This window comes from Sycon ciliatum, chromosome 3, assembly GCF_964019385.1.
Source record: "Sycon ciliatum chromosome 3, ocSycCili1.1, whole genome shotgun sequence".
Lineage (NCBI taxonomy): Eukaryota > Metazoa > Porifera > Calcarea > Leucosolenida > Sycettidae > Sycon > Sycon ciliatum.
In genome coordinates this window covers 12,243,288-12,270,580 of record NC_088645.1, presented here as the reverse complement: position 1 = coordinate 12,270,580, position 27,293 = coordinate 12,243,288, and the positions used below count along the sequence as shown (strand labels likewise).

Genomic DNA, 27,293 nt, shown 5'->3' with positions numbered 1-27,293 from the left:
AGTCTTCACAAGAGTCACCGGCGCCTTCACCAACCTCCATGGAGTTACAAGCGACGGACCATCGCCATATCGTTTAATAAGGATGGCGTAACTCCTCTGTAGCCTTGTCATGATTTCTAATGGCCGTGGGCGGTGAAAGAAAATTAGAAATCATGACAAGGCTACAGAGGAGTTACGCCATCCTTATTAAATAATAATAATAATAATAATAATAATAATAATAACTGGTTTGAGGGAAAGAGACAAACGGGAAAAGTCTGAAGAAAAAATTGACTGTCACCACCAGGACTCGAACCAGGGACCCTCGCTTGTAGCCAGCGATGCTCTAACCACTGAGCTATGGTGTAGTCGTCATCCAAGCAGAGACCGTTCAACGTTTTCTTCAGACTTCGTAACTCACACTTCCTGTGAATCCACACAGGCGGGTGGGACGCAGCCCTCACTGTAACCCACACACTTCACGTACAAACTAGCATAATAATAATAATAATAATAATAATATCTTTATTAGGATGACCCAGGCTTGTCGCCTATAACATGCCCAGAGCAAGAACAAGGAAATCAGGAAAGGACTTCGTGTTGGGGAATTTCCCCTCAGTGTCCGCCCCTTGACCCATGACTCTTAGATGGCAGGCACAAGTCTTTATGGAATAATACTAGTCCATACCTTTTTAGCGTGTAGAGCTAAGGTGTGTTGCGAGCAGGCGGTACACGTACATGTACTTGTATGTACATGTATATGTACATGTACATGTACATGTAAATGTAATGACATTGTTTTGTACGTAATATTACTGACGTTTCCGTTTGCTTTCTTACCCTAAGTAGTTCTCCTGGTGTTCATGCTGTTAGTTTGGCAAAGATTTCGGATCATACAAGTACTGTACAGTCATGTACATTTTATTCCCGTAGCTATGCAGAAGACGTTACTTCAGTAACGTCTGGCGCTAGCCAGGGTCCACACAGCTTTAATTCCCGTAGCTATGCAGAAGACGTTACTTCAGTAACGTCTGGCGCTAGCCAGGGCCCACACAGCTTTAATTCCCGTAGCTATGCAGAAGACGTTACTTCAGTAACGTCTGGCGCTAGCCAAGGTCCACACAGCTTTAATTCCCGTAGCTATGCAGAAGACGTTACTTCAGTAACGTCTGGCGCTACTGTAGCCAGGGTCCACACAGCTTTAATTTGGTGTTTGTGTGTTTGTGTGTTTGTGTGTTTGTGTCACGCCTGGAGCTACCGTATCTGTCCCGTATCTGTCCCGTATCTGTGATTTGGTGTTTGTTTGTTTGTGTGTGTGTTTGTGTCACGCCTGGAGCTACCGTATCTGTCCAATAATAAATATATCTGTGATTTGGTGTTTGTTTGTTTGTGTGCTTGTGTCACGCCTGGAGCTACCGTTTCTGTCTCGTATCCGTGACTACAAAGGTTCTAAAGGATTATACATAACAGCTGGCCACAAACAGCTGGCCACAAACAGCTGGCCACAATATTCGTCGTATTATGTATACGACTCCCTGATAGTAGTAGTAGTAGTAGTAGTATTTATTATTTGACTAGGGGAGTCCCAACAGGCATGGCCTTGTTACAGGGAACCCTAGGTGAATCTTTGTGAGGTGAGCAAAAGAACCAGCAGATTGTGCCTGACGACAGTTTGGAGGAAGAGTGTTCCACCGACCTGCCGCCAGAAAAGAAACTGAGCGCAGTCCATACCCAATATGTACAGTAGGTAATACTAAGGCAGCTGTATCCTGGCCACGAGTACGAGCATTTGTGTGCGGGCCAACTGAACGCAGGAGAAACAGTGACTGAAGGAGGGGGCTAGTAATTGATGACAAGCAGCGATAGACCAAAACGATATAGAGGGAGATTTGGAAAGAAAATTAATAGGGAGACGAGGAGGAAATAAAATTAGAATGGACGCTAGTTGCGGAATAGGTGATAGGATGAATCAGCAAAAACAGACTTTAGAAGAGAGATACTTTGGAAGAGAGATCCCGTCGTCTCCAAAGTAAGCGTGAACGGGCGATTCAGCGCCGGTCACAGGAAACGTCGGAAGAGAGATCCTGTCGACTCCAGAACGCCCGTGATCGGCAGAGTCAGCGCCGGTCCCAGGAAACGTCAGGACAGACGCAGAATCGACTCCAAAATAAGCGTGAACGGGCGATTCAGCGCCGGTCACAGGAAACGTCGGAAGAGAGATACCGTCCAGTCCAGAACGCCCGTAATCGGCAGAGTCAGCGCCGGTCACAGGAAACGTCAGGACAGACATCTCGTCGACTCCAAAATAAGCGTGAACGGGCGATTTAGCGCCGGTCACAGGAAACGTCGGAAGAGAGATCCCGTCGAGGCCAGAACGCCCGTGATCGGCAGAGTCAGCGCTGGTCACAGAAAACGTCAGGACAGACATCAGGACATTTTTTGCCTAGCTCATCGTACATGTTACTAGAACTGATGGAAATGTTTTTTTCCGTTAATTGGCTACATCATTGTATTGCAAAAACGTTTCAATCAGTTTGAATATGAGTTAGGCAAAAGTATTTGCAGATTTTTTGCGGATTGTTATCTTTCTCTCACTTCATCCGCTTTTGGTTTGCTCCTTCTTTTCCTTTTTATCTCTGGCCTTTTTACATTAAAAGCATAGCGTAGGGCCCTGAGCTTCCAAGCTCTCTCGTTTGGTATTTGTGTGTTTGTTTGTTTGTGTCACGCCTGGCGCTATCCCGTATCTGACGGCAAAAAAATCATAGGGATATTATAAATTTTTCAATTATCCTATTTTTCAGGCATATCCTGGGATTCGAACCCGCACTATCGCCCTACATGCATTCCCCCATACACTTCGCATTCATACCCATTCTTCCAAGTTGCTTCACGTTATGATCTTGCGTTTGAAAGCCCTATTTGAATATTGCGGGCAGCTGTACATGTATGTGGCCAGCTGTGTTTGATGGTACGGTACAGGAGACGGTGTCGTATTACCCTCGATCGTACCTGTCCCGTACCTATCCCTACCGTACCGTACCATCAAAGACGGCTGGCCACAATGCATATTCAAATAGGGCTTTCAAATGCAAGACCATAATGTGAAGCAACTTGGAAGAATTAGTATGTATGCGAAGTGTATCGGGGGATGCATGCAGGGCGCGATAGTGCGGGTTCGAATCCCAGGTTATGTCTTTACAGAATGGAAAGGAATTTTTTAAAGAATTTTTAACATCCCTATGCGTTTTTTTGTCTAGGTCATCAAGGAAAAAAAGCATAGCGTAGGGCCCTGAGCTTCCAAGCTCTCTCGTTTGGTGTTTGTGTGTTTGTTTGTGTGTTTGTGTCACGCCTGGCGCTATCCCGTATCTGTCCCGTACCGTACCGTACCATCAAACACAGCTGGCCACATACAGCTGGCCGCAATATTCAAATAGGGCTTTCAAACGCAAGATCATAACGTAAAGCAACTTGGAAGAATGGATATGAATGCGAAGTGTATGGGGGAATGCATGTAGGGCGATAGTGCGGGTTCGAATCCCAGGATATGCCTGAAAAATAGGAGAATTGAAAAATTTATAACATCCCTATGCTTTTTTTTGCCGTCATCAAGGCGGTAGACGGTGTCGTATTACCCTCGATCGTACCTGTCCCGTACCTATCCCGTACCGTACCTTCAAAGACGGCGAGGCACAATGCATATTCAAATAGGGCTTTCAAATTATTATTATTATTATTATTTAAAAATTCGACGAGGAGACAATAATTTTAATATGGCAATAAGTAGGACGAGCTGAAGCGACATGTGGACTACTTTATTAACAATGTAAGCGATGGAGACGATGCAAGAAACAACCTAAAGGGTAAGGAAAAATACATGTAAGAAGAAAAAGGGCAATGGAAAAAAAAAGATGATTCGAACAAGTTTTCGTACAACACTCTTCAGGAATCACCGTTGTACTAAAGAACAAAATGAGAACAAAGGAAATAATATAGCAATCAAGGTAGGGTGACACGATACAATGACAGCACTAGAATATCGAGGTGCGATTTCTCACAAAAGTGTGCAGAAAACAAGGGTATACAAGTAAGAACTAAGCGTGACAAGTGTGTATCAGCAACAAAAAAAAAAAAAAAAAAAAAAGTGAGAACGAATGATAATAATAACAATAATAAACAAGAAGGTGACAAAACACATTTAGGCACAAGTGGCAACAACGTTGCCACACTACACAACAGAACATTATTTGAACAATTTTAGGGTAATAACACTATCTTTCTGGACACACAAATTCGGCTTATGAATGCGCTGACAAACAGCTTCCAAAACTTGTAACTGCAAAAGATAACCATGACGAGCACGGCACAAAACAGAAAAACAGGAATCAGAATAAGTACGACAACAGTCAGTACTAGAAACCAAATGATTGTATACTGAAGACTTGTTATTACGAGACGGACGCACACAATCTCGACTCACGCGCACACCCTCACACTCCCTCTCACCCTCACTCAGCTCACCTTCTCCCTCACTGTCCGAATCAGAACCTGCTCCGTCATCCACCGCGGTTTGACTCTCCTCCTCACTTGCATCGTCCTGCGTCTCACCTTCACCACCCACGCCAACCCTGAATGCCGTTGCCTTCACGTCAGTCGTCGTCCTTTCCGATTGTTTCCTTTGTATTTTTACCGTGAATTCATAGGTCCGGTTGTAATCTGCTGTAGATCTCCGTGGTCTGTCATTTGCTGCTTTGTTTTGTGGATTAGTTGTTGTTGTTGTTGGATGTGAACCTGGTGTTGTTGTTGGATGTGAAACTGGTGTTGTTGTTGCCGCCATGGTTGTTGGTCTTTCTGTTGAATCCAGCTCTGGTTCCGGTGGGACAAATCGACCACCACGGGTGCTCCCCACCAACACAGACCTCGAAGGAGGAGGGTCAGGGGGAGGCAGAGGTGCTGTCACCACTCGAGGCACAGCCCCATGCAAAGCACCCAGAGGCACAGACTTAGGCACACCCGAGGGCTGCACCAGTGGCGGTTCCGCACGCACCTCCAAAGAGCTGCCAAGCTCCAGCCCGTCCAACACAGATGTCAGAGGGGGAGCGGCAGACAGCGGCAGGGAACTATCCTGCCGTCTAGGTGATGGGTTTTTCCTAGGCCTCCCGCGTTTGGGCCTCTCAGATTGCGCACTGGGTGGAAGGATGTGAAGTGGAGTGTGTTGTTTGATACGTGCGTTCAGGTGCTGAACAGTCCTACCAACATACCGACTAGCACAATGTCGGCATTCGAAGTTGTAGATAACATGACTGAGGTGGAGGGTTGGTAGGACGTCCTTCCGCACCGTGAACGCACGCATTGTTGTGAAGACTGGCACAAAATGTACTGCATAATAAGTACGACGGACGATAGACTTGACTGCGTGACACACTTTGATCGATTCCTGCCCCTTCCATGGCAAACATAGATAGACGGGACAGCGAGGTGGACCAATCAGCACCGATTTCGGTTTCTGCTCCATGGACAGAAACTTACGCAACAAGAATTCCGGGTAGCCATTCTTCAAGAAAACAGATCGAAGGAAATCGAGCTCGGCCTGCTGCTTACTGGGCGAACAAATACGTTTCGCACGGTCCACGAGGTTACGAACTAAGTTGACCTTGTATTGAAACGAACAATATGAATCGAAGGCAATGTACTGACCGGTGAACGTAGGCTTACGATACACAGAAGTCAACATTTCACAGCCAGTCTTCTCTACAAGCACGTCTAGAAATGACAACTTACTAGACTGCTCGTGCTCACAAGTAAAGCGGAGGGAAGGATGTAGGTTGTTGAGCACATCGAGAAACAATTCACTGCTCTCAACCCTGTCAAAATGCGTGAACGAATCGTCAACAAAACGCACGTAGAACGCGGGCCAAAGCGACTCATCAATCTTGCACTCACAATAACCAACGAATATATTGGCGAGGACGGGACCAAGAGGAGATCCCATCGCCACACCATCTACTTGCTTGTACATCACATCGTTGAACGAAAATTCGACACCAGTTGTAACTGACAGCATCAAATGACGAAACGCCGCTTCCGATACCCATGGAGTATCAACATCATCGTTACGGTACAATACATCCATACAGATGTCAACAGTCTCATCAATAGGAACATTCGTAAAGAGACTTACAACATCGAAGGAACACATGTGTGCATTGAGAGGGACCGGACTATCACGAAGCCTCGCAACAAAGTCGAAGCTATCCTTCACAGTGCGTTTGCAATAGTAATCTTGAACAGGCTGTAGGTAGATGCACAGCCATTTCAAGATAGAGTATTGAGGGGAGGCGGTCATGGATACTGTTGGTCTAACAGGGCATGTAGGTTTATGAATTTTAGGAAGGCCATAGAGTCTAGGACGAAGGGTACCAGTCGGTTTGATGCGATCGAATTCATGTTTTGATATTTGTTCTTCATTCTTTAGCTTCTTAAGGTAAGTTACAAGATCTTTTTCTACTTTTTCAGTTCGATCACAGGTCTTGACCGGACCAAGTGTACGGAACTTTGATGTGTCATTTAGGATAACGGACATCTTCTCGATGTAGTCAGTTTTATTCATTAAAACAGTTGCACGACCCTTATCCGGGCGCGTGACAATAATGTCTTTGTTATTACGTAGCTCATGCAGGGCTTTGAGATGTTCGCGTTTCAATGAAAACGTTCTTCTATCCGGTAATGCATCAGCGTGTTCCTCGGCCTCTGCCCGGATCTTTGCGGCGCAAATGGACTGTTGTGACTCGGACACCGGTCTGAAACGTAATAACTTGCGGTAAAAGAGCTCAAACTCGGTCATGATTACTTCCTTCTTGTTTGATTTTGGTGGAATCCCGAAATCGGTTCCACGACAGAGGAGCTCTTTCTGAAGAGTGGTCAACTCTAGTGATGTCATGTTAATTATGGTGGTATCAGGATCGATGGTGACATGTCCATATCGTTTCTGTCTTAGCCAATTGTAGGTCTTGTCATGTTTTGTGATTAGATGGATACGTTGTTTCTGGTCATTTTCCGAAAGGAGCATAGAGAATCTCAAGAAGTCGTGAGAGGAGAGAAAGCAGCGTGCACGATCATACAAATACCTAAACCGCGAACGTGACTTTGACAAAGTGTCGCAGGACCGGGCAATCTCGTCTTTCATGAATACGCGTTCGATGTTTAACGTGTGGTAAGCTTTGGTCCTGCGGACACGGTTCTCTACACCACCTGGACAAACACCATTGTCCAGACAACGTCTAAGGAACACTACGTTAAATGCAACTCTACGATAATGAAATCGTGACTTCAGCGCATGGTTCAGAATATCTATCTGAGTCTGGCTATATCTCGACCTGAAGTATTTAAAAATTCGACGAGGAGACAATAATGTTAATATGGCAATAAGTAGGACGAGCTGAAGCGACATGTGGACTACTTTATTAACAATGTAAGCGATGGAGACGATGCAAGAAACAACCTAAAGGGTAAGGAAAAATACATGTAAGAAGAAAAAGGGCAATGGAAAAAAAAGATGATTCGAACAAGTGTTCGTACAACACTCTTCAGGAATCACCGTTGTACTAAAGAACAAAATGAGAACAAAGGAAATAATATAGCAATCAAGGTAGGGTGACACGATACAATGACAGCACTAGAATATCGAGGTGCGATTTCTCACAAAAGTGTGCAGAAAACAAGGGTATACAAGTAAGAACTAAGCGTGACAAGTGTGTATCAGCAACAAAAAAAAAAAAAAAAAAAAAAAAGTGAGAACGAATGATAATGTAAAATAGAAAAGGACATATGGATACGAGTTTAGAGTAACTCTCCATCACTGTAACATGATACTATATACAGTCAGAAAGTGCAATAACTAGGCACAAAACTGACAGAGTACTGAGACATTCGACGTCCTGACACCTAACTTTAACACATCTCCGTAGCGCTAACCGACAGCCTTCCAACTTGGAAGGTTCAAGGTTATGGAAAAGACCAAAGAGGGGAAGGCAAGCGCAACGAAAACGAGCAAAAGCTACAGTCCCAACGGAACAAAGAATGTCGATTGTTACTGGACGATGACGAGACCAGTACGATATTTGACAAAGCGGTCTAACTACAATTCGAAGCAGCAAAGCAGCACACCACCCAACTTGGGTGGGTCATAAATATCAAAGATAAGTAAAGAAAGGGAAGCTTTGCGAAAACGAATTGTACAAGCCGAAAGCCAAACTCCTACAGTACTCCTCATGCATGATATTGTGATGGACTAGTTGACTACAAAACAAGTTGTTTCACACGACGTACGTTTCGCCGTATGGTTCGTGACGGCTCATCAGGTGTGCAATTTGAAACTCGGATGTTGAGCCATAAATAAATGTAAAATAGAAAAGGACATATGGATACGAGTTTAGAGTAACTCTCCATCACTGTAACATGATACTATATACAGTCAGAAAGTGCAATAACTAGGCACAAAACTGACAGAGTACTGAGACATTCGACGTCCTGACACCTAACTTTAACACATCTCCGTAGCGCTAACCGACAGCCTTCCAACTTGGAAGGTTCAAGGTTATGGAAAAGACCAAAGAGGGGAAGGCAAGCGCAACGAAAACGAGCAAAAGCTACAGTCCCAACGGAACAAAGAATGTCGATTGTTACTGGACGATGACGAGACCAGTACGATATTTGACAAAGCGGTCTAACTACAATTCGAAGCAGCAAAGCAGCACACCACCCAACTTGGGTGGGTCATAAATATCAAAGATAAGTAAAGAAAGGGAAGCTTTGCGAAAACGAATTGTACAAGCCGAAAGCCAAACTCCTACAGTACTCCTCATGCATGATATTGTGATGGACTAGTTGACTACAAAACAAGTTGTTTCACACGACGTACGTTTCGCCGTATGGTTCGTGACGGCTCATCAGGTGTGCAATTTGAAACTCGGATGTTGAGCCATAAATAAATGTAAAATAGAAAAGGACATATGGATACGAGTTTAGAGTAACTCTCCATCACTGTAACATGATACTATATACAGTCAGAAAGTGCAATAACTAGGCACAAAACTGACAGAGTACTGAGACATTCGACGTCCTGACACCTAACTTTAACACATCTCCGTAGCGCTAACCGACAGCCTTCCAACTTGGAAGGTTCAAGGTTATGGAAAAGACCAAAGAGGGGAAGGCAAGCGCAACGAAAACGAGCAAAAGCTACAGTCCCAACGGAACAAAGAATGTCGATTGTTACTGGACGATGACGAGACCAGTACGATATTTGACAAAGCGGTCTAACTACAATTCGAAGCAGCAAAGCAGCACACCACCCAACTTGGGTGGGTCATAAATATCAAAGATAAGTAAAGAAAGGGAAGCTTTGCGAAAACGAATTGTACAAGCCGAAAGCCAAACTCCTACAGTACTCCTCATGCATGATATTGTGATGGACTAGTTGACTACAAAACAAGTTGTTTCACACGACGTACGTTTCGCCGTATGGTTCGTGACGGCTCATCAGGTGTGCAATTTGAAACTCGGATGTTGAGCCATAAATAAATGTAAAATAGAAAAGGACATATGGATACGAGTTTAGAGTAACTCTCCATCACTGTAACATGATACTATATACAGTCAGAAACTTCCAAGTTGGAAGGCTGTCGGTTAGCGCTACGGAGATGTGTTAAAGTTAGGTGTCAGGACGTCGAATGTCTCAGTACTCTGTCAGTTTTGTGCCTAGTTATTGCACTTTCTGACTGTATATAGTATCATGTTACAGTGATGGAGAGTTACTCTAAACTCGTATCCATATGTCCTTTTCTATTTTACATTTATTTATGGCTCAACATCCGAGTTTCAAATTGCACACCTGATGAGCCGTCACGAACCATACGGCGAAACGTACGTCGTGTGAAACAACTTGTTTTGTAGTCAACTAGTCCATCACAATATCATGCATGAGGAGTACTGTAGGAGTTTGGCTTTCGGCTTGTACAATTCGTTTTCGCAAAGCTTCCCTTTCTTTACTTATCTTTGATATTTATGACCCACCCAAGTTGGGTGGTGTGCTGCTTTGCTGCTTCGAATTGTAGTTAGACCGCTTTGTCAAATATCGTACTGGTCTCGTCATCGTCCAGTAACAATCGACATTCTTTGTTCCGTTGGGACTGTAGCTTTTGCTCGTTTTCGTTGCGCTTGCCTTCCCCTCTTTGGTCTTTTCCATAACCTTGAACCTTCCAAGTTGGAAGGCTGTCGGTTAGCGCTACGGAGATGTGTTAAAGTTAGGTGTCAGGACGTCGAATGTCTCAGTACTCTGTCAGTTTTGTGCCTAGTTATTGCACTTTCTGACTGTATATAGTATCATGTTACAGTGATGGAGAGTTACTCTAAACTCGTATCCATATGTCCTTTTCTATTTTACATTTATTTATGGCTCAACATCCGAGTTTCAAATTGCACACCTGATGAGCCGTCACGAACCATACGGCGAAACGTACGTCGTGTGAAACAACTTGTTTTGTAGTCAACTAGTCCATCACAATATCATGCATGAGGAGTACTGTAGGAGTTTGGCTTTCGGCTTGTACAATTCGTTTTCGCAAAGCTTCCCTTTCTTTACTTATCTTTGATATTTATGACCCACCCAAGTTGGGTGGTGTGCTGCTTTGCTGCTTCGAATTGTAGTTAGACCGCTTTGTCAAATATCGTACTGGTCTCGTCATCGTCCAGTAACAATCGACATTCTTTGTTCCGTTGGGACTGTAGCTTTTGCTCGTTTTCGTTGCGCTTGCCTTCCCCTCTTTGGTCTTTTCCATAACCTTGAACCTTCCAAGTTGGAAGGCTGTCGGTTAGCGCTACGGAGATGTGTTAAAGTTAGGTGTCAGGACGTCGAATGTCTCAGTACTCTGTCAGTTTTGTGCCTAGTTATTGCACTTTCTGACTGTATATAGTATCATGTTACAGTGATGGAGAGTTACTCTAAACTCGTATCCATATGTCCTTTTCTATTTTACATTTATTTATGGCTCAACATCCGAGTTTCAAATTGCACACCTGATGAGCCGTCACGAACCATACGGCGAAACGTACGTCGTGTGAAACAACTTGTTTTGTAGTCAACTAGTCCATCACAATATCATGCATGAGGAGTACTGTAGGAGTTTGGCTTTCGGCTTGTACAATTCGTTTTCGCAAAGCTTCCCTTTCTTTACTTATCTTTGATATTTATGACCCACCCAAGTTGGGTGGTGTGCTGCTTTGCTGCTTCGAATTGTAGTTAGACCGCTTTGTCAAATATCGTACTGGTCTCGTCATCGTCCAGTAACAATCGACATTCTTTGTTCCGTTGGGACTGTAGCTTTTGCTCGTTTTCGTTGCGCTTGCCTTCCCCTCTTTGGTCTTTTCCATAACCTTGAACCTTCCAAGTTGGAAGGCTGTCGGTTAGCGCTACGGAGATGTGTTAAAGTTAGGTGTCAGGACGTCGAATGTCTCAGTACTCTGTCAGTTTTGTGCCTAGTTATTGCACTTTCTGACTGTATATAGTATCATGTTACAGTGATGGAGAGTTACTCTAAACTCGTATCCATATGTCCTTTTCTATTTTACATTTATTTATGGCTCAACATCCGAGTTTCAAATTGCACACCTGATGAGCCGTCACGAACCATACGGCGAAACGTACGTCGTGTGAAACAACTTGTTTTGTAGTCAACTAGTCCATCACAATATCATGCATGAGGAGTACTGTAGGAGTTTGGCTTTCGGCTTGTACAATTCGTTTTCGCAAAGCTTCCCTTTCTTTACTTATCTTTGATATTTATGACCCACCCAAGTTGGGTGGTGTGCTGCTTTGCTGCTTCGAATTGTAGTTAGACCGCTTTGTCAAATATCGTACTGGTCTCGTCATCGTCCAGTAACAATCGACATTCTTTGTTCCGTTGGGACTGTAGCTTTTGCTCGTTTTCGTTGCGCTTGCCTTCCCCTCTTTGGTCTTTTCCATAACCTTGAACCTTCCAAGTTGGAAGGCTGTCGGTTAGCGCTACGGAGATGTGTTAAAGTTAGGTGTCAGGACGTCGAATGTCTCAGTACTCTGTCAGTTTTGTGCCTAGTTATTGCACTTTCTGACTGTATATAGTATCATGTTACAGTGATGGAGAGTTACTCTAAACTCGTATCCATATGTCCTTTTCTATTTTACATTTATTTATGGCTCAACATCCGAGTTACGAATGATAATAATAACAATAATAAACAAGAAGGTGACAAAACACATTTAGGCACAAGTGGCAACAACGTTGCCACACTACACAACAGAACATTATTTGAACAATTTTAGGGTAATAACACTATCTTTCTGGACACACAAATTCGGCTTATGAATGCGCTGACAAACAGCTTCCAAAACTTGTAACTGCAAAAGATAACCATGACGAGCACGGCACAAAACAGAAAAACAGGAATCAGAATAAGTACGACAACAGTCAGTACTAGAAACCAAATGATTGTATACTGAAGACTTGTTATTACGAGACGGACGCACACAATCTCGACTCACGCGCACACCCTCACACTCCCTCTCACCCTCACTCAGCTCACCTTCTCCCTCACTGTCCGAATCAGAACCTGCTCCGTCATCCACCGCGGTTTGACTCTCCTCCTCACTTGCATCGTCCTGCGTCTCACCTTCACCACCCACGCCAACCCTGAATGCCGTTGCCTTCACGTCAGTCGTCGTCCTTTCCGATTGTTTCCTTTGTATTTTTTACCGTGAATTCATAGGTCCGGTTGTAATCTGCTGTAGATCTCCGTGGTCTGTCATTTGCTGCTTTGTTTTGTGGATTAGTTGTTGTTGTTGTTGGATGTGAACCTGGTGTTGTTGTTGGATGTGAAACCGGTGTTGTTGTTGCCGCCATGGTTGTTGGTCTTTCTGTTGAATCCAGCTCTGGTTCCGGTGGGACAAATCGACCACCACGGGTGCTCCCCACCAACACAGACCTCGAAGGAGGAGGGTCAGGGGGAGGCAGAGGTGCTGTCACCACTCGAGGCACAGCCCCATGCAAAGCACCCAGAGGCACAGACTTAGGCACACCCGAGGGCTGCACCAGTGGCGGTTCCGCACGCACCTCCAAAGAGCTGCCAAGCTCCAGCCCGTCCAACACAGATGTCAGAGGGGGAGCGGCAGACAGCGGCAGGGAACTATCCTGCCGTCTAGGTGATGGGTTTTTCCTAGGCCTCCCGCGTTTGGGCCTCTCAGATTGCGCACTGGGTGGAAGGATGTGAAGTGGAGTGTGTTCATAAGCCGAATTTGTGTGTCCAGAAAGATAGTGTTATTACCCTAAAATTGTTCAAATAATGTTCTGTTGTGTAGTGTGGCAACGTTGTTGCCACTTGTGCCTAAATGTGTTTTGTCACCTTCTTGTTTATTATTGTTATTATTATCATTCGTTCTCACTTTTTTTTTTTTTTTTTTTTTTTTTGTTGCTGATACACACTTGTCACGCTTAGTTCTTACTTGTATACCCTTGTTTTCTGCACACTTTTGTGAGAAATCGCACCTCGATATTCTAGTGCTGTCATTGTATCGTGTCACCCTACCTTGATTGCTATATTATTTCCTTTGTTCTCATTTTGTTCTTTAGTACAACGGTGATTCCTGAAGAGTGTTGTACGAAAACTTGTTCGAATCATCTTTTTTTTCCATTGCCCTTTTTCTTCTTACATGTATTTTTCCTTACCCTTTAGGTTGTTTCTTGCATCGTCTCCATCGCTTACATTGTTAATAAAGTAGTCCACATGTCGCTTCAGCTCGTCCTACTTATTGCCATATTAAAATTATTATTATTATTCAACGCAATAAATAGAGTAAGCTGCGCACTCAGTACAAACACCATAAGCAAAACTTGTTTTCATGTAAATAAAGAAGCTTGTTCCTAAACGTTTTCGTCGCCATCTCATCAGAGGATTACTGGCAAATCAACAATAGCTCTTAACTCAATATATATACGCACAATGCAAGTAATAATTTAGACCCTAACTAGCGCGATAAAATGAGAGCTGAAAGAAACATTACACCATTCAACGATATCAGGTGACAACAGATGCGATAAATTCACCACTAGAAAGTTACCATGCAACCACAAACGAGAACTACTGATCTAAATTCACAAACAATTTCAACGTAAACAAATTCTTCTTCTGCCTACACAAAATCGGCTTGGTGGTAAAAATGTAGATAGACTCCAATACACGCAAATACCTTTGACTACGTGAACGAGACCAAACAGAAAAGCAATCATCAGCATAACTAGAACGACAATCACTATTCTGAACAAGATGGTTGGCAACAGAAGATTCATACACCCTAACAACGCTACTAGAACCAGTACATACTTTGGAATTACGTGACAATGAAACCGACCTGACATTCCTTGCCGCTACTGCCAATCCAGACGAGGCCGATGTAGATGTCAGTACCAAAGGCACGTCCGTTACTGGCACTGCCTGCTGCGATGATGCTCCCTTTGACGTTCCAATGGCTGTTGATGTTGATGAAGAGGAGGAGGGAGATGAGGAAGACGCTGATGACGACGATGACGACAACGACGGAGACGATAAAGACTCTGCTAACCTCGCCCTAGAGCGAGTCACTGGTCCCGCAGACACACCATCCGGTGGTTTCTTCGGTGGCCGGCCACGCTTTTTGCCACCGGAGGTGGACACACCGGATGACGGTACCAAGGAAGTCAAAGAAGACGAAACCGCAGATACCAACGATGATGACGGGATAGAAGGAAGAGACGGTAAAGACGAAGGCAATGACGAACAAGCCGATGCCGACGAAGAAGACAACGACACCCCAGTTGGTTCCGTCCCCAGCGAGGGTGCACCTCCAGTCGCAGTACCAATCTTTGGGGGACGACCTCGTCTAGGCCTTGACGACCGTGCCTCAACAGGCATAACGTGAATAGGCACATGCTGGTGGATCCGTGCCTCCAGGTGCTGAAGGGTCCTACCCACATACCGGCTCTCACATTGCCGGCACTCGAAGTTGTAAATAAGATGTGATAATTTAAGAGTGGGTAGGACATCCTTCTTCACCATGAAGGCACGAGCTGTTGTGTAGACGAACCGGACACTAACATTACGAAAGTTCGATTCTACAGCTGACTTAACTCGACGTTGCATGGTACGGCAAACAGCTTCACCCGTCCAAGGCAAACGAAGATACACCGGAGTGGCCTCGGAGGACACTTCCTTCGCTCCACCCAGTGTACTAACTACGACATATTTAGATATCACATATTCCGGGTGCCCATTTAAACGAAACAAAGTGCGTAGCCGCTCCAGCTCCTCATCCAACTTTGAAGGCGAACATAATCGACGAGCACGATCCACTAGATTACGAACGAGATTAATTTTGTACGACCTCGCAGTAAACGAGTCCCAAACAATGTACAAGCCGGTGAACGTTGGTTTCCGGTACACTGATGTAATTACACTACCCATACCAGACTTCTCTACAAGAACGTCCAAGAAGGACAATTTACTAGCCGATTCAAACTCACAAGTAAACTTCAGTGACGGGTGCAGCTTATTCAATAATTCAAGAAACTCCTGCGCGTCGCTCCGAGACTGAAAGTAGGACCAACTATCGTCAACAAAACGACAATACACCGCAGGCCATTCACATTTGGGGACCAATGATTCGCAGTAACCCACAAATATATTTGCATGAAAACAAGTTTTGCTTATGGTGTTTGTACTGAGTGCGCAGCTTACTCTATTTATTGCGTTGATTACATTTTTATCTCCACGGAAGCTTTTTAATTATTATTATTATTATTATTATTTGTCTCTTTCCCTCAAACTAGTGAAGATGTTATGACTTGGGGCTCCCCGCGTGCTAGAGTGTACGTGAAGTGTGTGGGTACAGTGAGGGCTGCGTCCCACCCACCTGTGTGGATTCACAGGAAGTGTGAGTTACGAAGTCTGAAGAAAATGTTGAACAGTCTCTGCTGGGATGACGACTACACCATAGCTCAGTGGTTAAAGCATCGCTAGCTACAAGCGAGGGTCCCTGGTTCGAGTCCTGGTGGTGACAGTCAATTTTTTCTTCAGACTTTTCCCGTTTGTCTCTTTCCCTCAAACTAGTGAAGATTATTATTAAGAAATGGTTTGCTCCCGGTTTTCTTACAAATTATCGCCGAAGTCGCAACCACTACTTCGCAAGATTATTATTATTATTATTATTATTTGTAAGAAAGGGTTTGCTCCCCACACCGGAGCTCGCGCTATTCCGCCAGTCAAGTGTCAAGTAAAGTCGGCGGAATAGCGCGAGCTCCGGTGTGGGGAGCAAACCCTTTCTTACAAATCATCGCCGAAGTCGCAACCACTAATTCGTATTATTATTATTATTTAAACAATCGATGAGGAGACAATAGTCGTAAAATGGCAATAAATAAGATAAATTGTGCACTCATAACAACAGCAAAAATGAAGAAAGTCAAGTTCCATAACGTTTTCTTGTGACTGTCATCAGTGGAACGCCGTCACATAAAAATGTAATAACTACTGTATTTCTACCTGAAACCATATTAGCTACATGTATATAAGTGTGTGTTTTAGTTATTACATTCTTATGTGACGGCGTTCCACTGATGACAGTCACAAGAAAACGTTATGGAACTTGACTTTCTTCATTTTTGCTGTTCTTATGAGTGCACAATTTATCTTATTTATTGCCATTTTACGATTATTATTATTATTATTATTATTATTATTACGAAGTAGTGGTTGCGACTTCGGCGATGATTTGTAAGAAAGGGTTTGCTCCCCACACCGGAGCTCGCGCTATTCCGCCGACTTTACTTGACACTTGACTGACTCACGACTGCCATCCAGAGCACACGAGAAGTCCATCGAACCTTCGACTCGGCAAACCTGCAAGAAAGCACCACTCCCTGCTCAATACACAGTGTTTCGGGGAATTCACCCCTCATCAGTTGAGCTTGAGTAGGCTGAGGAAGATTGTGCCTGAAGAGCACCACTTATATAGTGCTCTCCAGGTACAAACATCACCAGGGATACAAACTTACAGAGACGCTCCGCTTCCAGCGCGATAAACACCTCGTGAACCGGACCAGATATCAGCGTGAGTCAGTGTCGCTCCTGGACGGTGAGACCAGACGTTGAGGACCCTCGGTCATTCGCAACGCTGTCACCTCCAAACCAACTAGTCGCAAGCCCGCGCTGGGCACAACAGTACGAAGTAGTGGTTGCGACTTCGGCGATGATTTGTAAGAAAGGGTTTGCTCCCCACAGGCAGTCGTGAGTCAGTCAAGTGTCAAGTAAAGTCGGCGGAATAGCGCGAGCTCCGGTGTGGGGAGCAAACCCTTTATTATTATTATTATTATTCCCAATTCATGGATGACATGGTGTCAACCAATATTATGTATGAATGAGGGCTACCAGCCATGGAATAAAAGAACAAGAAGAGCCAAAAATGCACACGCAAAACATGGCAAGTTAAATGAAAATGAAAATGAAATAGAAAGTAAATCAATCCAAAACCAAAATCAATTATAAAAATCAATCCAAAACCCAAATGAATTGTACAGGTAGCGTATGTGATTTACTTTGGAGCTTGAAGTAATACACAAAGAGAATGAAAATCAATGATTAGTAAATGAAGATCGACGTACGTGTATATTTATCAAGCTTAAAAACGCATTGAGGGCCCAGTGTTGCTGGATTTTAATTGCTGAGGAAGAGAATCCCATAATTGGTATGCTAGGAATACAGGCGATTTGCTCATGGAATTGTTTCTTGCAATCGGGAAACGAAGCGAGTTCCGGCTTGTTGAGGATTCATTGAACCAGTTTAAGGAATGCTGCACATGCTGAGGGGCAGTGATAAATGTGATTTTGTGAATGTATACGCAGGAGGATCGGTCAATGTAATGTTTCAGAGGAAATGTACAGCAATTTTCATAGAGAACGGCTATGTTGGTCTCGGGCGGCAAACGAAGTATTGCCCGGAGAATCCGTCGATGCACAATCTCCAGTTTTGCAAAGAGGCCATTACCAGCGCCACACCACACCACACAGCAATACAAGAAAATAGGCAAAACGTATGTATGATGTAGGTAATATACACAACCTACATCCGACCCGTTCTCGAATATGGCAGCCTTTCCCTCTCCAACACCACTCAGCAACAGCGGGACACACTGGAGAGAATTCAACGCCGTGCTATACGCATCTGCCTTCGGATTCCCCTCTTTGCACCAGTTCACCACAGCTCCCTCCTCCATCACGCAAAGCTCCCCACCCTTAGCTCACGACTCCTTGTTAAACAAGCCCTACTAGCATGGGACATCCACCACCAAACCTCCCCACCACACCTGCAACAACCACATCTTGCACCACAACGTCAACACCAACCATACACCCTTCGACAGACAAGGACCTACTCCATCGGACACGCACACACGAACAGGCACCGAGATTCCCCCATCACCAGTGCCCTCACCCTCTACAACTCAGTCCCTATCGACATCGCAACCCAACCTCGTAGAAATTCTTTCCGAAACAATGCATCCAGTCTTCTTTTGAGCAGTACCTGCTCCTGCTCCGCGCATCCCCCTGGTTTCTGATATCTCGAACGTGTACTTAACTATCTCGATCACCCCTGCTAACGTTATTGCCCCCGCTTGTTTTTCAAGATGCATTGCTTCTTGCCTCCCGGTTAATTTCCATCTAGCTGTTTCTGGCTAGTACCAGTTCTATCGCACTTATTAATCATCCTTATTGGCGTCACGCCATCCGGTGGAATAAAAGAATAATAATAATAATGATAAAAGGTCTTTCGGCATTCTGGTGAAATGTAGGGGAGATGGCCATAAAGAATACCGACGACTGAGCTTGCCCGCTTTTCCAGATTCTGGAAATGGTGGGACCAGTCCAATTTGCTATCAAGTGTAACGCCAAGGTGCTTGTGACGAGAGGTTATAGGTATCGGGGTAGGATCATCGGGGAAATGGAAAATAAAAGTTTGAAGATGTGCAACATCTGATGACGCGTTGGGGACGACACACATGATCTCGGTCTTGGCGGAGTTCGGCCGGAGTTTCCACCTTCGCATCCACTTGACCACACAGTCTATTCCTACCTGCAGGTCTTGACACGCGACGGGGAGCGACCGGTGACTAGCCAGCAGAGTGGTGTCGTCCGCATATAGCGAGGTGTTGGGAATTGCACCGTTATCATTCACATACATTAGAAAAAGCAGGGGCCCCAGAATTGATCCCTGGGGGACACCAGAACACACGCGTTCAGGGTGGGACAATTGACCCGAGATATTTACTTGTTGTGAGCGACCACACAGGTAACTCTCCAGCCACCGCAGTATGCGTCCTTGAATCGAGAATGATGCTATCTTAGCCATCAGCCCACGGTGCCTCACAGCATCAAAGGCTTTAGATAAATCGAAGAAGCAGACTAGGCTGTACTCGCTACGATGGCGGTTGTCATGCAGGGATTGAACAACTCGAAGTAGCTGCCAGGCTGTTGAATCACCTCGACGGAATCCGGACTGTGATTGATGGAGATATGGATCTACATGTGCATATAACTTGTCATACATTATTCACTCACACAGCTTTGATATCGTTGAGAGAAGGAATATGGGACGATAGTTCGTCGGATCCGTTCTTGCGCCTTTGTTTTTGTACAGCGGGATGACGACAGCAGTTTTCCAGGCAGTTGGAAAAATACCGGTGGAGAAAGACAGATTGAATAGCAGACTCAAAGGAAGCGATATCGTCGACGGGCCAATCTATTTCAGCAGCTCGTGTGTAACTCCATCAGGTCCCGCAGCTTTCCTGAGCTTTAGACGCTTGATGCATTTATGCACGGCATAGGGCGTGGTGAAGATAGACGTGAGCGGCGGCGCAGTCGAGGCGTCCTGCAAAGGCGGGAGCGTCCACTGAGGATTATCCGGAGTACCAAATGCAATGAACTGCTTATTTAGGGCATTTGCAATGTCGTCAGGTGATTTTATGTCAGCTCCTCGGACGGTGAGGCGTGATACAGTGGGTTTTCCGGTGGAGTCCGACCGCAAACTTCGGATAAAATTGTGTAGATTCGGTGATGGTGTTTGGGCCTTTTGGGAGAATGAATTGAGAGTGCGGAGAAATCTGCGGTGCTCCAGCCGCGAGAGGTTACGGGTCTTATTCCGTTCCGCCTTATACACAGCTTGATTTTTAGGGGTTTGGTACTTCCTGTACACACTGTACGAGTCACGCTTCCGTTTGATTTGTTCTCTTAATGCTGGTGTTAGCCAAGGTGGTCGGGCAGATTTCGAGGGTGTGCATCGGATTGTCGATTTGCGTCGCTCTAGATAGGACTGCAGTATCTCCTCCAAAGTGTCGTACAGCATATCTGCAGATAGGGATGGATCACCCCGATGTAGTTGGAGCACAGCCTCCCAGTGAATATGGAATAGACGCTCATTGAGCGCAACTGCCGTTTCATTCGGCACGGATGAATTGTTCAATGAAGCAAGGTTACTTCGATGTGGAAGCTGTTTCTGCTCAGAGACAGGAGACCGCAGGGACTGTGACATTTTAATTTTACCAACAACAATACAGTGGTCAGATTGGCCCATAGGTGCTTCAGCATGGAGGTCGTCAATGGCGTGGGGAATATCCGTTATTACAAGATCCAGAGCCGCTCCAGGGCCCGAGGCAGACTCATGAGTGGGGAAGTTTACCAATTGCTCCAAAGAAAACATCTTAATGATAGCTTGCATAGACCTCGGTCCTACCGGTAGGAACTACCGGTAGGACCATCATACACAGACATGCTGCATGGCCTCTGTTCTAACATTGACCTAAAACTTGACCCTAAACTGTTGCTCAGGGGCTAATGAAGGAGTCCACAAATTTTAGACGTGATCGTACAAGGCATTCTGCGGAATTCCATGGTAACAGCCCAGGGTAACCATGGAAACTGAGTATGGAATTATGCATTCCACTGCCTTAGCAAGCTAATAAAAACATTAGGACCTCACCACGATTGATGTGCCATGGTCAAAATTCACTTTGGACAGAGTTGCTAGCGCACCGACAGGATTATGTGCGGTCATTTTGACAATCGATAAAATTGCGCATACGCAATGCACTGGACATAGCCTTGCATTTTGCGCCATTACTTTGCCAGACAAAGACCTTGTCGTGATTACATCACGAAGTTGTACATAATATCACGTGTATGTTTGTGTGACGTTATCGTCCACGTAGCATTAGCCCTTTTGTTTGTTTTGATGGCTTTATGGTTTTACCTAGCTTCTTGATGATTAGAGATTAGAGTAAGTCATGTAGTACTGAATGAGAATTAATCCCAGTCCTTATGAAGTTAGTTATGTTGTGGAACTAAGAGAGTCTAGACTCTAGTCACAACATAAATTGGTGCCGAAACCATGTCCGAGTATCCAGGGAGTCTCCGAGTTTTAGCAAATAAAATCAGTGCATTGTATTCTACTGTCCACGATGACGATACGAAGTGCCAACGTTTAGTTTCAGAAAGTTGTCCATCTGACGACGCAGACCAGTGGGTCGGGATTCGGACCCAGTTTTGTGAACAGCATAGAGATGCCCTCACGAAGTTGGATGCTGACCTAGATAAGTACGGCGCTGCGTTATACGATTTCGTGGCTAGTGGAGCAACTCAAAAAAAGAAAAAGAAAGAAGATGAAGAAGAGTATGAAAGTATGGCCAGTACGTTACCGTCGTACTTCAAAAATCTGTCCCTGCTGAGTGCTCAAGCCAAAAGGGCCACAGCCAACACCAGTACCAGCAGTCAAGCACCTGGAATTGACGTCCAGCAGCTGCTGATAATGCACACCGCAACTCAGCAACAAACACAGCAGTTGCTGTCAGCCATTGGGAAGCACACCAGCACGGTTGGCCAGCTGGCGGCCAACTCGGCACAGCCTGCACAGAGTGCTCATGGATCTGTAAAATTGCCCGTGCTCACAATCAGGAAGTTTGATGGTGACATACTTCATTTCACTGAGTTCATTGACATGTTTCAATCTGCGATCGGTACAAATCAAAGCCTGTCTGCCGTACAGAAACTGTCGTATTTGAGAAGTCATTTGACAGGCATGGCCCTGGATGTTATTGCCGGTATTCCCACCACCGATTCAAATTACCCCGTGGCGTTAGGATTATTGAAGGATCGCTTTGGCAAGAAGGATGCCATCATCGCAGCCCGATACCGCGCAATTACCGAAATGCCAGCGCCATCAAATAAACCTCACATGTTGCGGAGATTTTACAACGAGGTGGAGGCTAATTTGCGCTGTTTGCAAGCGGAAGGTCAAAGTGTGCAACAGGAACTGCTGATTCCTGTCATCACTTCCAAGTTACCAAAGTGCGTCATCGTACAACTTGAGACACAGAAACCCCACAATCAGAGTTGGACTGTTGATGAGCTGCGGAAACAGCTGGGAATCTACCTGGAGGTCCGTGAATCGGCCGAGCGACTGGCAGGAGACACAGCCAGCAAACCAGAGAGCACTCTGCCACGACCACCGCCTGTTTCCGCACAGCCTCATGCTGCCTACTCCCAACCTCCGGCCACGGCAGCCACGTTAGTTAGCTCTGTGCGGCGCGCCACTCCGAGATGCTTCTTCTGCAAGTTGCAACACTTCTCGGACACCTGCCCAACGTTCAACACGGTTTCTACCAGACAGCAGCAGCTACAAGACCACTGCTTTGTATGCTTACGGAAGGGACATTGGGCAAAGGACTGTACTGCTAGAAGACCCTGCTATCACTGCAATCTGTTGACCCATCACCGTGCCCTGTGCCCTCAGAAATTTGGCTCATCACCAGTGTCAGCTGCCGCAAGTACCTTCTATCCTACTCAGCAGCAGCAAGGGCCACAGAAACATACTACCGCTACGGTGCACGTCCAGTCCAAAGGTGTGAATCTCCCAACCGCCATCGCAACTGTCGCCGGGCAAGGCAACATCTCAGACTGCCGACTGTTGTTTGACACCGGCTCAACTCGCACATTTATTCATGAATCGTTAGCTGCCTCTGTCAACGCAGCTGTTGTCGGTGAAGACGTGTTGTCCATCGCTAGTTTTGGATCTGCGTCCCGGCGAACGGTCACCCTGCCGAGAGTGGAGTTTTCCCTCCTATGTCGAGATGGATCAGCCTTGCCCGTAACCGCCAATGTTATGCCGTGGATTTGTTGTCCTGTTGTCAAATCCCCAATCGACATCGACCAGTACCCTGAAGTCAAGAACATCCAACTAGCTGACACCATTGTCACCAAGCGTGAGGAGGTAGAAATTGACCTCCTTATCGGCACGGATTTCTACTTCTCCATCATGGGTAACGGTCACATCCAACTCAACAATGGCCTGGTCTTGCTGAACTCCAAATTGGGATTTGTCCCAGCAGGCCCTACTGACACAGAGACAGATGACACTGCGGGCCACATAATGCTCACAGATGCTACCACCTTGCCAGACCCAGTATTTGATCTCCAACGTTTCTGGCGACTTGAAGATATTGGTATCACCGATGACATCAGTGATCCGCAGACAGCGGACGACATTGCCCTGGAACACTTTCGCAGCTCCTTGCAACTGATCAACGGCCGATATATGGTATCTTGGCCATGGAAAGATAGCCATACTCCACAACCTAATCTACCAGAGAACTACGAGCTCGCCTTCGGCCGTCTCAAATCCTTAGTCAAACGACTCCAGCAGACACCACAAGTGCTAGAGAAGTATCATTGTACCATCACAGAGCAGTTAGCCAATGGCATTATCGAGGAAGTGAACCTTGATCACCAGGATGGGCCGATTCACTACATCCCCCACTACTGTGTTGTTCGCCCCAGCAGTACCACAACAAAGGTCCGTGTGGTATATGATGCTTCCGCCAGAACTCGCGCAGAACACAACAGCCTGAACGACTGCCTGCACCGAGGTCCGATACTTCTGCCGGATCTGTGTGGCATCCTGGTGAGATTTCGGCTACACCCCATTGGCATTGTCAGCGATGTTGAGAAGGCCTTCCTTCAGCTAGGTCTATCTATGACAGATCGCAATGTAACACGGTTCCTATGGCTTCGCGATCCTACAAAACCCGTCACCACAGCCAACCTAGTGATCTACCGCTTTTGCCGAGTTCCATTTGGCATTGTCGCTAGCCCGTTTCTTCTCGCCGCCACAGTTGACCACCATCTCCAACAGCAACAGACAGGGACATGCGATGATGTACGTCGCAGTATCTATGTTGACAACGTTGTCACCGGGCAGAGCAGCGTCCAGGATGCTACTGCATACTACAGAGAGGCAAAGGACGCCTTTGCCAGTGCCACCATGAACTTGCGTGAATGGGGTACCAACGATCCTGACTTCAGAGATGCTCTAGCTCCTGAAGACAAGTCTAGCTGTGATGTAATGAAGGTACTGGGTATGTCATGGGATACCAATCGCGATACTCTGTCGACGGCAAAGTCAGCCACAAACCAGTACTCCGTCATTACCAAAAGAGATGTCCTCCGCAGCATAGCCCAATTCTATGATCCGATGGGCCTGTTCTCCCCGGTCATCATGCGTGCGAAGATCCTAGTACAGAGTATATGGAAGCTACATGTAGACTGGGACTCTCCGCTGCCTGACGCTCTCGTTCATGAATGGAAGGATATCCTGTCCGATCTGTCCTGCGCAAGTGACGTTGCCATTCCTCGCTTCATTGGACCAAAAATCCACGTCGACAAGGTCACCTATGAACTCCACGTCTTCTGTGATGCGTCTCAAGATGGTTACGGTGCAGCCGCGTACCTGTGTGTGAGACAAGTTGACGATGCCTATTCGTCAGTTGACCTGATCTACAGCCGAACACGAGTCTCGCCCATCAAGGCAACAAGTATACCACGTCTAGAGCTCCTAGCAGCACTCATCGGCGCCAGGATCATCAAATTTCTGAAGAAAGAGCTTCTGGGCGCAGTTCACATCTCAGCTACCCACCTGTGGTCTGACTCACAGTGCGTGCTTGGCTGGATTAAGAATACTGAGAAATCGTACCCTGTCTTCATCGCCAATCGGTTGAAGGAAATCCGTGCAGACCAGAGTGTGTGCTTCAACTATATCCGTACAGCCGACAACCCAGCCGACCTACCATCCCGTGGAGCATCGCTAGCCACACTGACAGACAGTACAGCTTGGTGGTGTGGTCCAGAATGGCTTCGAGATCCTCCTGTACACTGGCCCAAAGACGTCATCGATGCTCCTTCCACAGTACTATTCGCGGCGGAGGGTCCTGCGGAAACCGAGACCAGCAGCAAGCCATCACCGCTGAGTATAGATGAGAGCAAGTATACTTCGTTTGAGAAGCTAGCCCGTGTAACAGCATACGGTATCAAGTTTGTCAAGAGATGCCGTCAACAGACCACATGCGGCACTCATTTGTCTGCTGCTGAAATCGACAACGCCAAACATCTGTGGATTCAACATGTTCAAGCAACACACTATACACCGGAGATTGAGGCTATCAAAAGCAACGCCAAGAACAAGCTGGTCCAAAACCTTGCGCTCTTTCTAGATGAACATAACCTCATCCGCTGCAAGGGTCGATTGGAGAATTCATCCCTACCATACTCAGCGAAGTATCCCATCCTTCTACCTCGTTCACATCCAGTAACCACAGCTATCATCAATGACTGTCACCGCATGGTGCTGCACAGTGGAACTAACCATACCCTATCGCGAGTCAGGTATGACTATTGGGTCCCCAGAGGACGACAAACCGTCAAGACTGTACTCAAGAAATGTGGTGTATGCAAGAGGTTCAATGGTCGGCCGTACTCGCTACCGAAAATGGCACCCTACCCTCCAGAGCGCGTAGCTGAGTCTAAACCGTTCACACACGTTGGCGTCGACTACTTTGGCCCAATGACAGTCAGAGAACATGGACTCATCCACAAGGTATGGGTGTGCCTATTTACGTGCATGGTCACACGTGCCATCCACCTCGAGCTTGTTGCTGACATGACCACAGAACAGTTCCTGATGGCATTGCGCAGATTTGTGGCAAGAAGAGGAGTACCGCGCAAGATCTTCTCTGACAACGCTCAGCAATTCCTGCTTTCGAAATCGACTCTACAGCTTGCTTGGGAAGCCATTGTGAAGGATGACCACACTCTTAATTATGCTGCTTCCCATGGAATCGAATGGATTTGCATTGTGCAACTCTCCCCATGGATGGGCGGGTTCTATGAACGGTTGATTGGAATCGTGAAGAAAGCCCTCCGTAAGTCTATTGGCAGACTAGTTCTCGGAACAACGGAGCTGTCAACCATTCTCGTCGAAGTTGAAGCAGTAGTAAATTCACGACCGCTGGTGTACGTAAGCGATGAGATCTATACGGTCTTGACACCTGCCCACTTCTTATCATTATCAGCCGAAATCAGTCTACCCCAAGGGCATGTAGAAGAGGACCCTGATTTCGCCCCAACAATGTCGTCAGCGGACTGCTACTTTCTACGTGGAAGAAAGGTCAGAAGCGATTGAATGAGTTTTGGAACTGTTGGAGATCTGAATACCTAACCAGTCTACGAGAACGGCAACAATCGCAGTTGAAACAGGTTGCTCATTCTACCGTGAAGCCAAGGATTGGACATGTGTGCCTCATCAAGGATGACGCGCCCAGAGGTATGTGGAAACTGGGTATCATCAGCGAACTTCACGCTAGTCGTGATGGAGAAACGCGTTCCGCCACTGTGAGGACGCCCAATAACAAGCTCCTACGGCGCTCACTACAGCACCTATATCCGTTGGAGTGTGAGTCTGCTCGACCTGCTGACCACTCGTCGAATGAACCACAGCCTCCCGCTGTAACCAACGACGCACACGTCCCTGCAACAGCTTCTCGACCGGTAAGACGAGCTGCTATCGAAGGCTTAGGACGTGTCCTGGATTTGCACGAGGCAGACTTGGTTTAGTTCACCATGCTGGTGTCTGTCTCAATCAGCTATCATCCACTCAAGCTGTATAATTATGTTCACCCCCCTTTTTATTCGAGTTTTCTTTTCCTCTGCCAACTTGCTCTCCCACTCACTACTTTGGCACTAGGGTGTAGTATGGGCTCCATGACTTATGTGTCCTTGCTCTTCAGTACCTTCGCAATTTGGTTCACAAGATATGTCACATCATTAGCGTAGCCTGTCAGGAGACATGCGTCTGTGGGGACTGCCCTAGTTAACATT

The 27,293-nt window shown here is 46.0% G+C and overlaps 1 protein-coding gene across 1 annotated transcript; it reads left to right on the top strand.

Annotated features, from left to right (window-relative positions):
- The first annotated feature begins 21,768 nt into the window (after nucleotides 1-21,768).
- On the top strand, nucleotides 21,769-26,598 carry LOC135812857 (uncharacterized). The gene has a single exon (XM_065326073.1). The coding sequence runs from the start codon at nucleotides 21,769-21,771 to the stop codon at nucleotides 26,596-26,598; it is 4,830 nt and encodes a 1,609-aa protein (XP_065182145.1).
- The last annotated feature ends 695 nt before the right edge of the window (nucleotides 26,599-27,293 follow it).